General features: G+C 36.9%; 1 protein-coding gene across 3 annotated transcripts; it reads left to right on the plus strand.

Annotated features, from left to right (window-relative positions):
- The first annotated feature begins 751 nt into the window (after positions 1-751).
- Positions 752-18,679, plus strand: LOC130694601 (small G protein signaling modulator 1-like). Of its 3 annotated transcripts, none has more exons than XM_057517669.2 (25): positions 752-1,075; positions 1,218-1,261; positions 4,938-5,013; positions 6,179-6,341; positions 9,145-9,351; positions 9,410-9,477; positions 9,828-9,979; positions 10,375-10,542; positions 10,867-10,994; positions 11,238-11,305; positions 11,365-11,544; positions 12,347-12,538; positions 12,731-12,799; positions 13,219-13,444; positions 14,479-14,618; positions 14,912-15,036; positions 15,110-15,382; positions 15,445-15,552; positions 15,632-15,731; positions 15,805-16,001; positions 16,343-16,467; positions 16,856-17,035; positions 17,105-17,214; positions 18,192-18,359; positions 18,416-18,679. In XM_057517669.2, exons 1-25 carry the CDS (start codon positions 1,051-1,053, stop codon positions 18,502-18,504), a joined length of 3,381 nt encoding a protein of 1,126 aa, XP_057373652.1. In that variant the 5' UTR covers positions 752-1,050; the 3' UTR covers positions 18,505-18,679. The 3 variants fall into 3 exon arrangements, with proteins under 3 accessions (XP_057373652.1, XP_057373668.1, XP_057373660.1); XM_057517677.2 differs by having other exon boundaries at positions 753-1,075; positions 11,377-11,544; XM_057517685.2 differs by lacking the exon at positions 12,731-12,799.
- The last annotated feature ends 171 nt before the right edge of the window (positions 18,680-18,850 follow it).

Here is an 18,850-nt window from a genome sequence, read left to right on the forward strand (position 1 = left end):
TCTTTTGCTTAGCTGATTTTTTTTTTTACTGTATGACTCTTAGCTTACAAATATAAATTACAGAAAATTTTCAGTTTCCTCTTGTTTTGTGTTCCCTAACTGACACGTTTTTCTGCAATACGTACTACACATAGACGACTAAAAACACCTAGCATTCACTTAGCTAGAATTTAGGAATCCACAAGTTACCATAATGAAAAAGAACATCGTGAATATTTAGAATGTAATTTTACCGTTTATCGCTTTTCGACGTGGCTGCATCGGGCTTCTGAAATAAAATGGAGGTTTAAGAAATCTTTCGCTTTTGGTTCAGTTACTATTTCACAAGAAAAACGTAAACTCTTTACAAATTTATCTTTTATTATTTTGTGTGGAGATTTCTACCAAAGGAATTTTCACCAGCAATTTCGTAGAGATTTTTGGTACGCTTTTACTCGAACACATCACTAATCAACGTATTTTGCTCCAGATCCAGTAGGAGCTAACAATTAAATATTAGAGTATGTCAGCCGCTTATTTTTTTTTCAACTGGTTTGCATTATTATGCAATGGCGAAGCCGATGCTTACTAAAAATACTTCTTTTCCGTCTCAGCCAACTCCTTTAAACTTTTAAGGATAGTTAAAAATGTAATGTCTTTTAGGTTTCTAGATGTTGCCTTTTTCAAATTTGTTACAGCTACGTAAACCGAAATTAATCTAGGTCTACTTTCCGTGGTATCTCTTGCACAAGCAGTTCCTTGTATTCTGCGCATGTCTGTAGAGCACCCTCACCAGGATGTGACGGAAATGGTGAGCAGAGCTTGTACCCTGTGCGTTTTACTGCTTACTGCAAGCAGTTGAACGAACCAGTTGTTAGCACTACGGGCCTCTACAACAAGTGCCCCCAACTCGGCAGTGTGCTAAACAAAAATACCAGTCGGTATTTGAATTTATCCACACTTTTTTATGTGATTCCTGTTAGATTCTGACTCGTAATTTGCCTGTTACCGGCCACAGATTATACTTTATCATCAGTTACATTTTGGGCTTATGCTAGCATTCCACCTGTTATGGAGATGGCCTACTCATCAAATGGTAAGCTTAACCTTATACCTAAGTTGGTTCCCTACTCTATGATATTCTTTAATTAAACCTATTTGACATGTTCAAGATTGAGAAGGAACATGTAGGTAAGAAAAGGGGAAAATTACTAATAGCTTGCAATTTGATTTTCCAGAAATGGAGTTCAAGGAACGTCTGATCAGAACTGTAAAAAAAGAGGTAAGGACTTCTTTCGACGTTTTCCATATACACAGTAGATGAATTTCTTTGCAATATTTTCATCGTGCCGTAAGGCATGGACTCAATTTCGTATCGATCGCTCCAGCTAAATACGAAGGTGTCACGCCCTTACCGAAAAAATCATTTTCAGTGAGCACCAAAAGGAATGTTGTCATCATTTGTTTATGTCGCCCTAAATGATAGGGCGAATGAATAACTGAAGTGTGGTAACACGAATTTCATACTTCGCCGACGTCCAAGGCATCCTGACACTTCATTACATTTCCTATGGCGGCAACTCTGTCACACGCAGCAAATCGATCCATCCCCTATCGCAATTCTCGTCTGACTTTTTTTCCCTTACGGTTTCACTGACTTTGCCCTCTGTGTGCGATGAGTTTTATTAGAAATTGAGCTATAATTCCATATCTAATTGCTTTGCAATGAAGAGGTCCATATGTATCTACTAAAGGTTTTTTATAGAACATTTATTAACACCGCAATAGAATGAAATGGATTGTCATCTTGTCACGCATGCGCGCACCGTGTCAATGCCTTAAATGGTGACCTAAAAACATGGCTGAATCATGTATCGAAAGAGGCGTGACATTGGTCAGAAGACATTCTGTATTAGAGTTACTTGAATTTGTTACTAACAAAACTTTGCCAATCCAAAGAACAAATTTTCTGGGTTTTTTGTGCCCCAACTACAGTTGACGTTGTGCTCAAACTGCAGTTCATACGGCATAAGATACAAGAACTTTAGTTCTACATTGCAATATGCCAGCGATGCTTTATAGACTACTTATCCACAATTATAACACCCCAAAGAATTATGGAAATAACGGCGCAAAAACAAACTCAACGCCAAAGAAAAATATTTCAAAATATTGTAGGAACAAAATTGCTCGTTGCCCTTTTTTTGAACTAAAACTGTTACCCAATAGGGAGGAAATAAGGATTCAAAATGCTAGAACAAGGAGATAAAATTCTATACGACGTCAAAGACCACAAAATCTCTTAACTCTTGGAAGAAGACTTCGTGTTGGGATGGCAGCTGCCAGTTGGTGGGCGGACACAAGAACTTAAAATCTCTATCAATTGCGCTTGGTAAAAACTAGATGTATGTGAAAATGAGTTTTCTCTTATCCATTTTTGAATAAAATAAGGGTTGCAGTTCTATTTGCATATACTCATTCTCTAAGAGTTTCGATATTGATGAAATGAAATCTAAACAACAATTCACTGCTAGTTCGGGGTGGCTAATTCGTAGATTCTGCGGCTGCCTGCATGTCACATCCTCCTACTGAGAAATTAGGGTTTCTAAGGAAACTAAGGTTAGGGTGGCATCTTTTTAAAAATTATTATTATACCGGCCTCAGCTCCTATATGGAGTATTGTCCAGAACGTATTTGCCGGAGATATGAGGATTATTGACAGAAATCCTTAGTATGAACCAAAACGAGGTGTAAAAATATGGACTAGATTAAGGAAACCAATATGAAGACACGGATGCCGATGATGCTAACACCGATGCAGGACTGATACAGTGGTACAACGTTAATAACATGACAATTTAAAACATGCTTTTACTTTAGATTAAAATTTGTATCTTTAGACTAGGCCAGTTATATCGTCTCATAATGTGAAGCTTCGATATCTCTGAGATTATATAAAAAGACAAGTGACATTTTAGATACCTAGGTAGCCTCCGAGTCATTGATTTTCTCTTCATTGGGTAATGTTCAGTGCAGGCCGTAAAAGTCGATGTCGTTTCCCTTTATTTTGATCTCGTGTGTCAAAATCAAGCGTGATTTGCTCCAAGTCGTGGCTCACAACTGAACTTTTTCTTCAAATTTGTATTCGTTTTTGTTAGTTTTGTTATATTAAAAGGCTACGTTACAAAGGGAAAAAAAGTATCGAAGTGAAACCTCAAAAAAATGGCAGAATAGCGTATAGAACTGTAAATCCCGTTCAAACGGTAACCAGTACAGAATATCAGTATCCTAAATATCTCTGAAGCCTTAGCTGTATGGCTTAATGTTTTAACTGGTGGCGTATTTACACTGTTGGGCATAAAATAACCAGCGTGTCACATGTCCTTTTATACATGTTGCATGTCAGAAATATTCTGACCCTGTGTATAGGAAGAATCGCTTCTATTTCCGTTGGTGTTGGTTTGATGCTTAATGGCCACCAAGTGTTTCAATTAAATTTATGATGGAACGCCTTCAGATATAGCTTACGCTGTTCGCCTAAAGTAGCCTATTATCTCTTTTTATTGTTTTAACGGAAGTTAAAATAACAATTGGTGATAATTAACTGAACCGTACGAAGGGAGTGTTTAGAAAGCCTACTCACTGGTATTTTCGTTATCTTCTCATCAACCACGAATTCAGCGGCAATAGGCAGAAGCGTAAAATTTGATGAAGTGCCTGGTAGGGCATAACATTCGAAGAAGGAAATGTCAAGAATGGATGTCATAAAAGCGATGGTATTAATATGATTAAAATTGTTTAAAATTTCTACCTCACAGACAAGTTCACCATAAGGAATCTTGTAAAATCAGAGATCCAGAAGAAACGCGCCTGGGAGCGCAACTTTTTTTAAACGTTTAAAATCTAAAACCTAAATGAAACTAACGAGTACCGGATAACCGTTATTTCACATATCTTTATTTTTTTTAAGGGGGGGGGGATATCGGGAAACGCTATAGCGTAGGTAAACATGCATTTTCTCACAGGCCCATCAATATCAAGATACATCTAAGGTGTTATTTGAGTTGATTGTTGACCAGGTTCAACGGAAAGGATGAAAAGGTTCAAAGTAATTTTCTTCCCAATTCAAGTTTAGCTTAAGCGAATTTTATTTTTTCTGAGATCTGTTTTTGTATTGATAGCGACTCATTCTGGTCGATCGACCAAACAGAGATGAAAGAGAAAAGCTTGACTAATTGATAGGTGTCCCGTACAAAATCCCCATTAGTGAGTGCTATGGAGTTAAGCGTTGATCCGGTTAAATTTAATAGCGTATAAATGGTTGGCGGCTTGGAAGAAAAATAATTCCAAAACACATATTTCATGTCGGTTCATTTTGCTCTAACGACTTCATTCTACATCCATTCTTCTTTTGAATGCGTCACTTAATATGGTTGGTCAGAATTGATTCTGTTCGCTATCGCGAATTATGCGTCACCCTCCGTGATTAGCAAATTATGTATTATTTTCGTACAAGATCTTTTTTTTCGTGACAAGAGACGAAATATGAATACGACTCTTCGATGTCTTAAGCAACCGTAGCCAGTTTGCCGTAACTGGAAGTTGTTTCTTGAAAACTGTTTGTAATTAATGCAACAATTTGGAAGAAATTTCTTGTGCATTTGGCTAAGTAAACCCGATATTTGGTCTAATAAAAATATATTTATTTTGCAACACGAACAACACAAGTTGAATCCGGTCAAATCGTACATATAAATAAATGTTCTTCCGCCACGTCACTAATTAAGTCGCTAATCAGCGTTAATCAGCTAGGCCTATTGTACACCGTCTTCATGTCTAGATAGTGAATCAAAAAAGTTTGCTCCGATTATTATGTAGATAAAGAGAATCTTTAAAAAACAATTGATTTTATCGCACACAAGAATTTCAAAAATTAACCAGGATTTCGATACATTAAGGTTAAACAGATCATGGAAGAAGCAGTGACCCGCAAGTTTGTGCACCAAGACAGCAGCTCCGTGACATCACTATGCGGTAATATGCTTTGCAATCCTTTCGTTTTCATCTCGTGTTTATAACAAACTACGTAACCTGCTACAAAAAGTGTTAATTTAATAGGGAAAAAAACGTTTTTATTTTGAGTGGTCTATGGTGAAGTAAAATTAATTTTATCATCTAGATGACAGAGCAGTCTGTTCATATAGGCCTACGAGAAACTTATAAGAAACAAAGCTTTGGAAATTTTATAGGAAACACCATTTGGACAAGCAGTGACACACTTTTTGATGGCAAAAAAAAACAGAGGTTTCCCTATTTTGTTTTTAAGGTGTTGCGGTTTAATGAATTGTGTGCACACGTAGCAAAACTAGAACAAGGAAACAAATAAATTGGTTAAAATTGGTTTTCTGTGAAGCAATATGGCAAAGCGGCTGGGAATTTGCAGTTATTATTTTACGCCAAGGGCATTGCCTAGAGTCAAATAAACTTTTTGCGCCTGAATTATCGTAAGTGATTTCGAAGCAATTCGTCGAAATGATGTAATTTGAAAACGAATTGAACAGTTCGAAGATATGTCCTTTTTGCCAATATTTTCACATATCATGGCTATCACAACTTTTCTGCATCTGTTTCACTTCGATTGCAATTGCAACACGTACCCTTATTAGTCTTTCAATTTAAGCTTTTTTACGGATGTGGAACATTGCTTCCAATACCAACAGCTGTTAAAGCATGGCATTCCCATACTGCTTTTTCCGTAGTCTATAGCCTACGTACTAACTTACTGAATTTTATAGCTCACTACAAGCGTGAAAGTGCCTGGCTTTATCTATTATTTAAATTTTTTTAAGCAGGCAGTTCTTCACCTATTTTTACTGGAAACTTTAATCTTAATTGAATCTATTACCGCCCATTCGAAACAAAACTAAATTTCTATTACCCTTTTTTTCTTCTTCGTCGTATTTTTATGAAATTAAGTTAAGCGTTGATATAAATGTGCCTACACTGATATCTGCGAATGCATGGTGTTGTCTTTCGACAAAATTTACGACATACCGTTTAGCTTGAACCTTTCATTCACTGGTGGATGTAGTGTCCTATGATCCTTTGTTAAAGGGGAAAAACAAAAAAAAACTATTGCTCGTCTTCTACTGAATGTGTCTCCATTTAACCTTCTAAATCTTTTGTTGGTATTTCACAGCGGCCGTGGAGGGCTGTTTAAGTCATGGACTGCGCAGAAGAGCACTGGGTTTATTTCGTTCATCATCAACAACGGCTTTGATGCATAAAATTGCCAAAGCATACCCTCCAGCTGGGACTATTTCCAAACTGATTATAGAAGCCGAATCTGCTGACGGAGTGAAGTATGTACTCATTTCTATTAAAATGTTTTTAAATTTTTTAATTTAAAGCAACCACGCTAAACTATATCCAAGCGATTAACAGCGCCAGCAACTGCTACGCGAGTTATCCAAATATTTGCATTGGTATGGCTGCTCTATTTTTAACTGCCAACAACATTTCAAATGTCATTGATAGCGAAGCAATGATCTCTCGGGGATTGAGTTGAATATCGTGCCCAATCACGGAATTAAGTAAGCGGAAAATGTATGTCCTTGAAAAATCAAGCAACCAACGATACTCAAGCAGAACTGTGGTCAGAATCCAATTTTTTGGAAAATATTGATGAGAACACTCAAAATTGTGTCTGCACGTGACCTACGGTTGCATTGATTTTCTTGTAGCTTTAGGAATAATAATAAAAAAATTAGATAGATAAAAAAAAGAACAGATCTGCTTCTTGTCGAATGAAATTCGTTTAGCACCCAAGTTCGTTGACGTGTGACGATCATTTATATTGGTTGTTCATGGAAAGCTAAATTATTTCTTTGGTCTGTCAGTAATGAATTACACACTAGCGAAACAGAACATTCATCTTCTTCAAAGGCACCATAAGGGATGGTGGCGCTTCTGGCCTTGATGCCAGTAGATTTTTTTTTTATTTCGCTGCTGTTCATCAAATAGAAAATTACAGAGTTCGTCTACGTGCGCACTATAATTAAACTCATAGTAGCCTACCAGAAATTTTCGTTTATATACCCCTAACGGTTTGAGAAGTAAAAACTAGACACATTTTCATATTCCTAATGTAACCGTCCATTGATTTTATACATTTGGCTATTTAATCAAAGAGAAATATCTAAAAATATTTTTAGTGCAGAGAATTTTGTTTCTGCCTTCTTTTTTTTATATTCATTTTATCGTGCAGATGGTTTAGTGCGAAAAAAAATTTTATATTAAAAAAAAATCCGTGAACAGGGAAAGAGGTGAAGCTTTGATGGAGATAAATGGGCCCCAAAACGGAGTGCACAGACTAACTGGTGCGGTGCTGCAGGAGATTTCGCGAGAAAATTGGTCCGATCAGTGGTGTTGGAATAACTTTATTTTTATTAGTTTTATTGTTACAATTGGTGGTCTTCTGTAAGAGTACTAACGGCACAGACAAATCGATACTTTCCCATACCAAACTGTACCGCACACCGAGAGAATTATAAGAGATCCGGAACCGAACCGCACCTTTCAGACCTGTAAAGGCGTGGTTTCGTGAATCCAACAAAAGAAAATACTCTGTTACGTTTCGTGCCGATAAAGCGCGGTGCTGAGAATGGGATAGTAGCGTAAAAGAGAGTTACATTAGTCGCTGTTTGATTCCCTTTCGGGTCATGTCGATATGGCTAAGTCCGATTGAACGACCGTAGCAATCGACTTTCGGTCCGTGGACAGGTCGATCTGATGACGGTTTGAACCAGTCCAGGTCGCATTGAACCGTTGACTTTCTTAGTTTTCTTCTATGCCCTTTAATTGTAAAACTAGCAATAATTCATTTTTGACGTTGGAAAAAAAAAATAGCAAATGTGTTCCTGTGAATCAGTTTTTCGAGTTTATTGAACATATTGGCACCGTTTTTCAAACGTCAATTACGTTTATATAAACACAAAGAGTTGTTGAACTAAAATTCAAGATTGTAAAACTGATGTTTTCTTTAAAAGGCTAGGAGCCATTTAAAATCTTTTAAAACAAGAACATGGAAGCTAAATGTTTAATGTGGGCCAACAAGGAGCACTCTCCTTAAATATTAACAGCGAAATACAACACAGTTACCTTGTTTGCTTCAGAGATCGAGAAAAAATCTAACATTGAAAAGTAACTGAAATTCGACAAAACTCACAAAATGTTAGAGCTAAACTGAATATAGACTGATTTAGATATCGAATACCGCAATACCGATAGTGGTGCTTTAGTTTATAGTTTCAAGTTTCATATTTTCAGCTTTTCGTGAAGCATTAATAATTTCTGTTTTTAGCTTTGTTTTAACATAAACTCGACAATTTCTGGTGGGGCCAATCTCTTTAGACACTGTGCAGGGGATCGATTTACCCAATTATTTTGCAGGGGATTAAGGAAAACAAAGGAGGTGGAGTAAGTTAGGAAACAAAAAAAAGAAAGACAGTAAAGGAGACAAGGCAATTTTTCTTTCAGCTATCCCAGGGTTAACACAAAGGCAACTTTTTGGCTGTTCAACGCAGTCAATCCGGGTCCAAATCCATTCGGTTATCACTACAACGCGTTGGGCAACAAAACTTTTGAAATCATTCCCCAAGTTTTAGGGGTTCTTGGCTTACGTGCCTAAAAAGATAAAGGGGTAAATTGGATAGGGAGAAACAGCAAGTTTCACAAATCTCCGCCCTTTTTTCGTCAATATTTCGAGATTTGCTTTTCCTACTTCTATATAGATGACAGACTGGTATCGTTGTCTATAACGCCGACGATTTTTTGTTAAATTCGCTGCGAATATTTTACAATACTTGTTCAACAGTCAAAGGCGTTGAATGGATGGAACTGTACGCGTATCGCTGTCATTCCGCATAGACGAATTCGTAACAAACTAATTGATCAGAATATCATCTATCAGACAAAAAGCGTTTTATAACTTTTATTTTCAAACATTCAAAATAAGCTCTATAGTCATTTTATCGTATTTGGCCTCGCGAATGGCATCTATATTTCACCAATCAAACACTGTTAATTTAATAAGTTGTGTATTTAACTCTAAAAGAAAATGCATAGTAAAAAAAACAAACAAAAACAAGACACTTTTTTAAACAGGAGATCATCTTCTAGTGGGGACAGCATCACCAGGATGCTTTCTTGTGGAGGAACAGGTGGAGGAGTCATCAAGCCTGTGCTACAAAAAAGAAATTCAGGGTCATGGTTGGCCAAAGGGACTACTGCGCAAAAGTATCTTTGGATCCGATTGGCTCTTTTCGAACGGAGTTTGGCAGGAATCATTGAGCACATAGTTGAAAGTCATTCGTGAGTAGTTCCATTGTAAGAAGCGATCCATATGTTTACACGCAGTTTTTTTTTACAGCAAATACTACGAGAAAGACGCTCTCGTGGCGGATCCGGAATACGGCTCTCTTTTGGGTCATCTACTCGGTGAGTTGGAGTTACAACATTGTTGTCGTTTTTGTTTTCAACTCATACTGCTATTCGGTTCTCCAGTTTATATTTTTAATGTTGTGTTTCTTTTTAATGTTAAATGGTGACCCGTTATGCTAGAACAAACGGAAAATTTGGCTCCTTTCTGCGAGCAAGTGTTATGTTTTCAGTTTATTAGATTATAATTAACTTCCTAAAGGTAATTCAGAATCCGGATTCAAACTTTTTCAGGTTGTTAGACTAGGTTATTTCTGTCATTAACTTTAATGTTTTTATTCTTAAAATGGCTGTGTTATCGTGAGTTGATTGATAGTGCCATGAGATCTAATAACATTTTATTCTTGTAGCTGGTCCCTGCGCTCTCGAATTCACCAAAATGAAAGTTAAGGATCATTATTGGACGGACCCCCCGGCTGATGAACTCGTCCAGAGACACCGCATATCTAGCTGCGTATCAGCTGGTGCCACTTCGCCAGCGAACCGACGTCCAGGCCTGAACGTAAGCCACTCTACGCAAATGTTATTAATTCATCAAATTTTATCCCGACAGACGAGAAAGGGGAACGAAATAGCCGACGGTACGGCGACATATAGTTCCAAAAATTTTTTTTCGTTTTATTTCGTTTTTACTTGAATTAGATCATGAATTTCTGATTGGACATCAGGAATTTGGTTGTCATATTAATTCATACAACATTTTCTCAACACACACGAAAAACGAACCCCAAGCTTAATCAGATGAACTAAACTTGTTTGTTTATTTTACACTATGAAGAGCGTGCTGAAAGAAAGAATATCTTAATTGAAATAGGCTGTGTTTTTTGTTAAATTATGTTTCTTTCTGAATGTAACATGATTGAAAATGCTGTCTTTTTTGTTGGGATCACACCACAGTACCGGAAGATTTTACCAGGAGGAGGCAGTAGTGACGTTGAATGCATTGGTTCCGTGGGAAGCCGAAACTGTTCCGCTAATTCGACGGCGAAGAATTATGTAGAATCTCTTCACCAGAACAACAAAATGATTCTTCTTTACGGCAAGAACAATGTCCTCGTCTTAGCGGTAAATATTATTATCAGTTATACTCGGAAAAGAGTGATAAGTCGTGTAGCACTTTATTATCACGGGTTTTTAGCTCAGAAAAACATTTCGTACTCGATTGTTTCATTGCTTTCGGTGCTTTATCGCTTTTGTTTGAAGTAGCAGCTTTAATTTTTTTAGCTCCGAAATGACTTTGACTACGTTAGTATTTGAGCACCATAAGCTAGAATTGCAGTGATGGTCACGCGAGCTCGAAGGCCCATGAACCTTTCATAACTTTACGCCTCACGAGTCTTTACATTTTTCCAATGCGTATAGCTAAAAAAAATATTTTTTTTTAAATAGAGCGAAATGGTGGAACCAATTCCTGGCTACCTTTCCTTGCACCATACCATAGAATCACTGACGCTAAAATGGACGCCGAACCAGTTAATGAATTGTGGGACAACAGATTCAGATGGGATCGACAAAAGGTACATTTTTGCTAGTTAAATGGTTATGGTAAAATTGCTGATGTTGATGCGTAGGAAAAAGCTTCTCTGTTTCCAGCTTTATCGTAGCTTTATTTCTAGTTTTTGTAAAAATGTTACGCTACGGTCTTTTAGAGATATAAGTGCTACCTACGGATTTTTTTCCATTGTATTTGGATGACACACATCGGATTTCATCATTAACTACACACGTTTAAAGCACTATTTCATTTCGATTTCATTCAGCATATTTTGGAACTATGCCCTACACATCAACTTGTATGACATAGTCTACGTTCACTGTCACCAGAAAGGTACCTTCTTGTTTGTGTTCCCCAGGACGTTGTAGAGCAGCACGAACTATATCTAATAGTTTGCTCTTTAGGCAGTGGATTAGGCGGAAGTATGGTGCTTGTTGGACAGGATGGAGTCCAGTATCCAGCAATTCATTTTCCCGCCGGAGGTCACATGTTGGCCTTTCTAACCTGCTTAGAAACTGGATTGTATCCACAAGGTCGACTTGATCCACCACTCTGGACTCAAACGGATAAAGGTATTTAATCTGTCGTATGATCTCGGTTTTTCGTGCTAAAGTCTCTGTACGAAAGACACGTTATCATCTGTAAGTCTAGTTACTGCATGACGTTGAAAGTGTGCGAATCTGATAGTTAATTTTCAAAGGATAGTGGTGTCTGGTCAATGTAGTTAACCTTTCTAAAAAAAATTTGAGGGTCAAAACTGAGAAAATTAGTTAATCTTCTTGCTGCTCTAACCTCTCTGGATCTGGACTAGTTGGAGGGCATTTCTGTTTCCCATTGTATACTCTAACTGCTGACTAGAATAAGATGTGACTGTATTGAAAGACACTTTAACTAGATTAAATAAGATAGTTAGCGATTTCTTTCAACATTTAATATGTCTAGTATAAATCTTTGTGAAGAACGAAAAAAAAAAAAACGAGTCCCGTTGGTCAGAAAATATTGAATTCACTTTCTGAAATTCGTTTATCTCATTTTTTTCCGTCGGGGTATGGTGGAATAAGAGATGGCGAACTAGCGGGCAGATCCTTTATTTTGGTCCTGGGTCTGTACTAAAACTTAGGAAAAAATGAAATGATGTACCGTTCTTGTCTAGCGAACCAGAAAATACGTAGTCTGAGATGATTTTAGAGAAACAAACATACTCCTTTCCCTTTTGAAACTGGGGTTGTCTACTATATATTGATCCAAACACAAACAGTGGATACGTAATCACATTGCTGATGGTATTAAAGACATTTCGGATAGTGAGCATAGCAAGATGTAGCGAAGTGTTCAAAGTTGTGGACTAAATTAATTGAGTTGTTCCACTTGCAGGAAAGGTTTTTCCAAGAATAAAAAGGAGAGGACATTTGAATGGGGACGAGTTCCTTGCAACAACGACTTACAGTCCGACTGAAAACAATGGCAACGAGGAAGAAAATTTGGATGACGCAACAGTTTCATCGGACTACGTTTTTCGGATCGTCACGGCTGTGAGCGACGATTTTGATTTCGACCATAATGCAGGTGTGTAACTATTTTCCTTGACAGTTCAAATGAAGATGCAAGCGTTTTACGGGCAAAGTAAACTGGAGTGCAAAACGTATCCATTTTTCTTATCTTGTGCATATCAGTATCTTAGTTTGTTCTCGCTATGACACTTAAAATTAAGTAGCAAATACGCCGTTTTCTCAACGTTTTATGGGATGCTTAATTTAGAGTTATTCCGAGAGACACTTGATGACAACGCTTCGGTATCCCAAGAAGCATCCGGCAACCTCTGTCGAGGTAAATTTTATTTCTAGTGAAGCTTTCCAATTTTGCAAAGAATAATAACAGTACACCGCTAAGCATTAGAAAGACAACCCCTCCTGCGTTTTTGCTCGTTTTTAATGTGAGGTCGTTTGACGACTTGTTCTCCCCACAAAAAATTTTGCCACCTAATAGCTAATTCTTCCAAATAAGAGCCAAGTTATAGATCAGACAAATTTGAAAACGCAACAAAATGGTAACTTTTCCTGGTTGGAGTTTCACATTACTTTTAATATGTACCACTATGTACCTGTCGATAAAATTTGCGTTTTATAAATAATGTAAAGGTTTTGTAGAAAAAAAATTAATAATAAAAAAAGTTACCTTTGAATGGTTAGAAGAAACTTCTGGACCAGCTAATTTTGGTCATTGAATAAACTTTTTTCGTCAATTAGGTGGACCACGTCCGCCCCGGTGGTGGCCAGCTAACCAAATCCAACCATTCAACTCAACAGATTCAAGTGGTAGCTCGTCTTCTTCTAAAAGTTTCATCTCAAGTATAAGTGTTGCGGAGCAAACAAGTCCTAGTACAGTCAACTCTGTATTTTTGGAGACGACTGCGGGTTCCACTCCCATGGAATCGTCACCTATAGTTATATTCCAAAATTTTCGGAAACGTGGGTAAGCAGCTGTTTTCATTACAATTATAAATTTTAGTTTCAAGCATCTGCTTGTATTTAAAGTAGAAATATTTTAGTGAAAATATATGTTATTGAAAATAAGTTATGTATTCATGTCCCGTTAAAAATATGGTATTGAAGACTGCCAACCGTATATGCGGTTTGAATCGAATAGTACCTAAATAACTGCGATGCTGATTCGTAACGAAAATTCGGAATCGGTGCCATTTTGCAAACGAAATGTCAAAAAAGACGGTTGCTCAAGTTGAATAAAAATTGCCCCGAAAAGGAAGCTCCCTGAAAATCATACAGGCGCGCTGCCGCATGAATAGACGCATATAGAAGAAGTATAGAGCGTATATAGAAATAGACACTTAGAAGTAACTTAAATACAGTACATCGTAAATACGATTAGCATTTATATACAGATGTTTCCAATGCATGCAGAAAGATATTACAATACAAACATGAACCTATAAATATGAAATATTTCACTACCATACATTTATGTTTTTCCTGTTTTTTTCAATGGAGAAAAAAAACGTCAACGTCAGCAACACATTATTATGCATTTCATGTTTCTTGGCTAATACGCCAAAAACTTTCCAACGAACACTTTTCCAGAATTGAACATATACTACGTATGTTCTCCCCTCCTGTGCCCGCTGTAAAAGGGGAAGGGATGCATGAGAATTTCAGGCCCCATTTTTTTTCTATAATGGTGGTGTTAGAGGGAACCAAGACAAAGAACTAAACTGGGCAGGGAAAAAGCATTTAAGACACGTTTTCGGAAAAAAACCTTGTAATCTAAAATTAACTGGGGCCTACACCATTCCTGTTCGATTCGGTTTTGTTTACTTGGAATCGATACGATAAAAAAAAAAATATATAAAAAATGCGTATATCGGGAAATCAATCATATACCGTTGGGTACCTTATTGGCGCATAAAGTTTTATTTAAAAATGGCGATTAAGAGTTACGTTAATTTTTAAGCACATGCGTCATGCAACAAACAACAAAATTTCTATTTTCAGAAAGTCTTTGCAACTGCTTTGCGAAACCATGAAGCGACAAATCATTTCGAGAGCCTTCTACGGCTGGCTCGGGCACTGCAGGCATCTGCGCATCGTGAGGACCCATCTTTCTGGATTAGTAAATCATAAAATTATTCCACGTAAGCATAAAAAATAGTTATTTAATCTCATGTGTGCTCATATAAAAAGGGTTTGTGCTAGGAAATTTAAGTTTCACAGTTATATCATTGAGCGTATTTTTCATGATATAATTCTAACGCTGAACTTAAACACGCAAATGTTAACATCAAATAACGAGATCATTTTTAGGGGAAACACATTAACTATTTTAAAAGTTTTTTAGTGGTTTTTTAACGATAAAACCCTCCATCATTTGACAAATGTTTTTGAATGTTACTGATTTTGATACTATAATTAATAAATCGAATCTTAGATGTATGTAATGGAATCAACGAAGAAAACTGGAAATGTTTGTTTGTCGATGGTGTTGTACGTGATTCATATGAATTATTTCGCCTGACGTACTACGGAGGAATATCACATCATCTACGCAAACAGGTTTTCACACACATTTGGTCGTTTCAACATTGGAACGTGTAATTACATGCGCTATTTCTTCTTTCCCGAGAAGGTTTGGCCGTACTTACTTGGTCACTACCCATTTGGAAGCACGCCAGATGAGCGGCTCATGCAGAACAGAGCAATGCAAACAACTTATGAAACAACAATGTCCGAATGGCTTGCCGTGGAAGCTATTATACGTCAGCGGGATAAAGAAAACATAGCTGCTAGTCTTGCAAAACTTTCTTTTGGCTCCCAGGGTGGGGACCCCCCTTTTGACGGCCATTTGGAAGGCCATTTGGAAGGCCATTTGGAAGGCCATTGCAGAAGGTTGAGCAATGAGGTAATATAGGAGTAAATGCAACAAAGAAATTAATTCCATTAATCATTTGCCTTTTGACAAAGGTTTTCGACTGTGAAGAAACAGAAACTGATACATCCGAAATCGACAAAAGTGAGTTGAAAACTACATCAACGGACATCACTATCGAAAACTTAGGTTCAGAGGAAAAGGTTGCTGGACACATCTTGCATAAATAGATTTGTTCAAATCGCACATGGCAATAACTATGTCTTATTTTTGCATGTTAAGAATGAAAGCAAAGACGTGTGCTCGACAGGCGTTGCTCTGGTCAAAGTAATAACAACCCATCCCTCTTCAGGCAATGAAACAGCTTTAGTGAGCACACAACGTAAGCTAACCTAAAATGAGTAGCGCTTCGATGAAATTGTTTTTGTATTGAGTGTGCCTTGAACCTATTACAGTACATCAACCTTCGACGGTAGAGCATCAGTGTGCGGCAAACCATCAAAATGGTTTAACCATGGTCGAAATTAATTCAGCAAAAGAGACAAGCCTCAATCTGCCTAATCTGTCTACTGATGACGGCCTAGATCGCTGCAGTATAGGATCACGTTCGTCTTGCGTTTCGCCTGTAAGCTCGCAGGGTGGAATTTACACGGTACGGAAACTTTATCCTATGTTATACTACAGCTAAATTTAGTCACGATAATGAAGACTACGAGCGCCGACGAAAGAATGTGCTCTACATTCTTCTTTACAGCCTTTCAGCAAAATATGTTTCATTTGATGGGTAGATAGGGTCTACAAAGGGATGCGAACCATCTAATGTCATTTAAATGTTTAATTTTGTCATTGACTAATGTGTCATGGATTTTTTTTTAGTTCTTATCGAGAAGAAATTCTCAGTTGAGTTCGTTTCCATAGCATTAATTTGGATAGAACTACAATATGTGGGCTTGCAACAAATAATACATAAATTTTTTCGTTTTTTTATTTAAGGCGGAACTGTTGGAAAAGTATGGTCTTAATCTACACAGAATTGAAAAGGACGTTCAGCGATGTGACAGGAATTACTATTACTTCACACCTGCTAATCTTGAAAAACTCCGGAATATTATGTGCACGTAAGTAGCTGCTACTAAACCTTTAACCGATACAAATTTCTTCATTCATGCACAAACCTCGTTTGCGACGACCAATTTTAAAACTATCCCCACTTTCCCAGCTGCTGTCATTTTCCTTCTTTCCTCGTTTCACTGGGCGTTTATTCCATCACTAGAAGTAGGATCTCTACAGAATCATCCTGGGACCTCAGAAATGTAGGGGTCAGAAGGGGTACAACGATTAAAAATAAATCAAATATATACGCGCTGATATAGTAGCTCAATTAATCTTTATCCCAAAAAGGATCAGTTCAGACGCTGTAGAATAAATCTCCTAGAAAAAGGATTCTGGATGCTTAAGTGTACTTACGTTTTCATGCCATGATTTTTTTATCCCCTTTTGTATCAGATATGTTTGGTGCCACCTTGATATGGGTTACATGCAAGGCATGTGTGATCTGGTTGCTCCATTACTTGTCATTTTTGATGACGAGGCTTTAACATATTCATGTTTTTGTGAGCTAATGAAACGAATGTCTGAAAATTTTCCACAAGGCGGCGCTATGGACAGTCATTTTTCTAATATGAGGTATGATGAAGCTTTTAATTGTTTTTTTTTTTATTATTTTAAATTACGAGAAATTATGTCTCTTCATAGATTACTCATTCAGATCCTTGATACCGAAATTTATGACCTGATGCATCAAAATGGGGACTACACCCATTTCTATTTCTGTTATCGCTGGTTTCTCTTGGACTTTAAAAGAGGTAAACATCATTTTAATGGCCATATTAGAAATTGCTTTTTCTTGTACGTAGCCAACTTCGTTTTTGAATGGTTGATTTCTTAAGTTTTTTTTTAGAAAAATAATTTAGTCTTTTTTTGGGATGGAGGGACGGAGGGAGTGTAGTATATGGAATTAGATTTGAGCTTTGTTATAGGCTACATGGCCATGCTAGAATAATATTTCATTTTGAAATTGGAAGGGAAAAGCTTATTATTTTTAAAATAAAAATTAGTTTGAGTCTGTTAGCTTGCAGTTTTGTTCGCCTAGCCACCAAGTTATATGTTTAAAAAATAGCTCATCTCAATTGTTTTGTCTAAATAAATACTGTAGCTTTACAAGTTTAAAATTTTTCATCGATCCGAACTAAATCGATTAGGATTACTCATTCAGTGGCTATAAAGGACAATTTATTCTCAAAGTATTACTAAATTGCTCAGATACCCTTACCCCGAACTAGGGTTGTTTATTTTTAGAAAAAGTTAGATGCTTTAGACTCTAAAAGTTTTCGAGTTATCCCAAAAAGTTTTTATTTTAATGGTCCATTTCTAGTTTTTGCCCAGACAACTTTTCACTTTAACCCCTTAAACAATGGAGGAAATTATAAAAAAACGGTCTTGAATCCTTCCTAGTTCATTTGAACCTGGCAATTGAAACATCTTGAAGTACCTCCAATTTTTTACCTATAACATATGTTCACCTGTGCCAACAAAAATAAGTTTTTTGTTCAAACCATCCCCTCTCTCCTCTAGTCAATAATTTTATTTCCTTCCTTCCTGGGGCGGTGGTAATTGACTTTGGGTCGACCTCCCGATACAGCTATTATTAAGCGATTGTTATTCAACACTGAATACTTTTAACATTGTGTTTCCACCATTTTCTTGGTAGCCCGAGGAGAACTGTAACGCAAAGCTCTACCTAAAACACAATTGATATTATTAATTCTTTGTTGTTTATCAGAGCTTGCGTACGAAGATGTCTTTCTGGTATGGGAAACCATATGGGCGGCGCGTTCAATTTCTTCTCCACATTTCGTTCTCTTCGTTGCATTAGCATTAGTTCAGCACTACCGTGAAATCATTCTAGCCAATGCCATGGATTTCACTGATATAATCAAATTTTTTAATGGTAAGTAACCAAATCCTTTATGGTTTCGCTCAAAATTTCCTGTGAGGTTGTCTTAGAAATGGCTGAACGGCATGACACCAAAATCATTCTGCAAATGGCACGGGATTTAGTACTTCAGCTTCAAATGCTAATCGACGATAAATAGCCAACCTGCCATATGGATCTGAAGAAAAAAATTGTCGTGGTTGTAAAATTTTATAGTTTCATATCTGTTCTTGTTGTTCTCGAATTTACGTCAAACTGAGACAAAAATGCAGACATTTTCGTGAAACACATCTAGTTTTACTGAGCGATATTTAATTTAATACATGATTTTATTCAATTAATACACGTTTTTTATTATTATCGTTAACATTTTTTTACCAACACCTAGGTACTCGTAATACCTAACAATGGCGAAAGTTAAAGATCTATAAAAAATAGCTTACCCTATTAATTTGAAATTGCCCAAGAAATGATAGAGGACGGTGGCTGTAATTGGAACGCTAGAC

This window comes from Daphnia carinata, chromosome 1, assembly GCF_022539665.2.
Source record: "Daphnia carinata strain CSIRO-1 chromosome 1, CSIRO_AGI_Dcar_HiC_V3, whole genome shotgun sequence".
Taxonomy (NCBI): Eukaryota; Metazoa; Arthropoda; class Branchiopoda; order Diplostraca; family Daphniidae; genus Daphnia; species Daphnia carinata.

What these genes read in the sequence shown, in the direction of transcription:
- LOC130694601 (XM_057517669.2), top strand. Translation starts at nt 1,051, where the DNA reads ATGGAGATGGCCTACTCATCAAATG. An exon ending in GAATCTGCTGACGGAGTGAA is followed by an intron (nt 6,342 to 9,144) that starts GTATGTACTCAT and finishes TTTTTTAAACAG; the next exon opens with GAGATCATCTTCTAGTGGGG. An exon ending in CGCAGGGTGGAATTTACACG is followed by an intron (nt 16,002 to 16,342) that starts GTACGGAAACTT and finishes TTTTTATTTAAG; the next exon opens with GCGGAACTGTTGGAAAAGTA.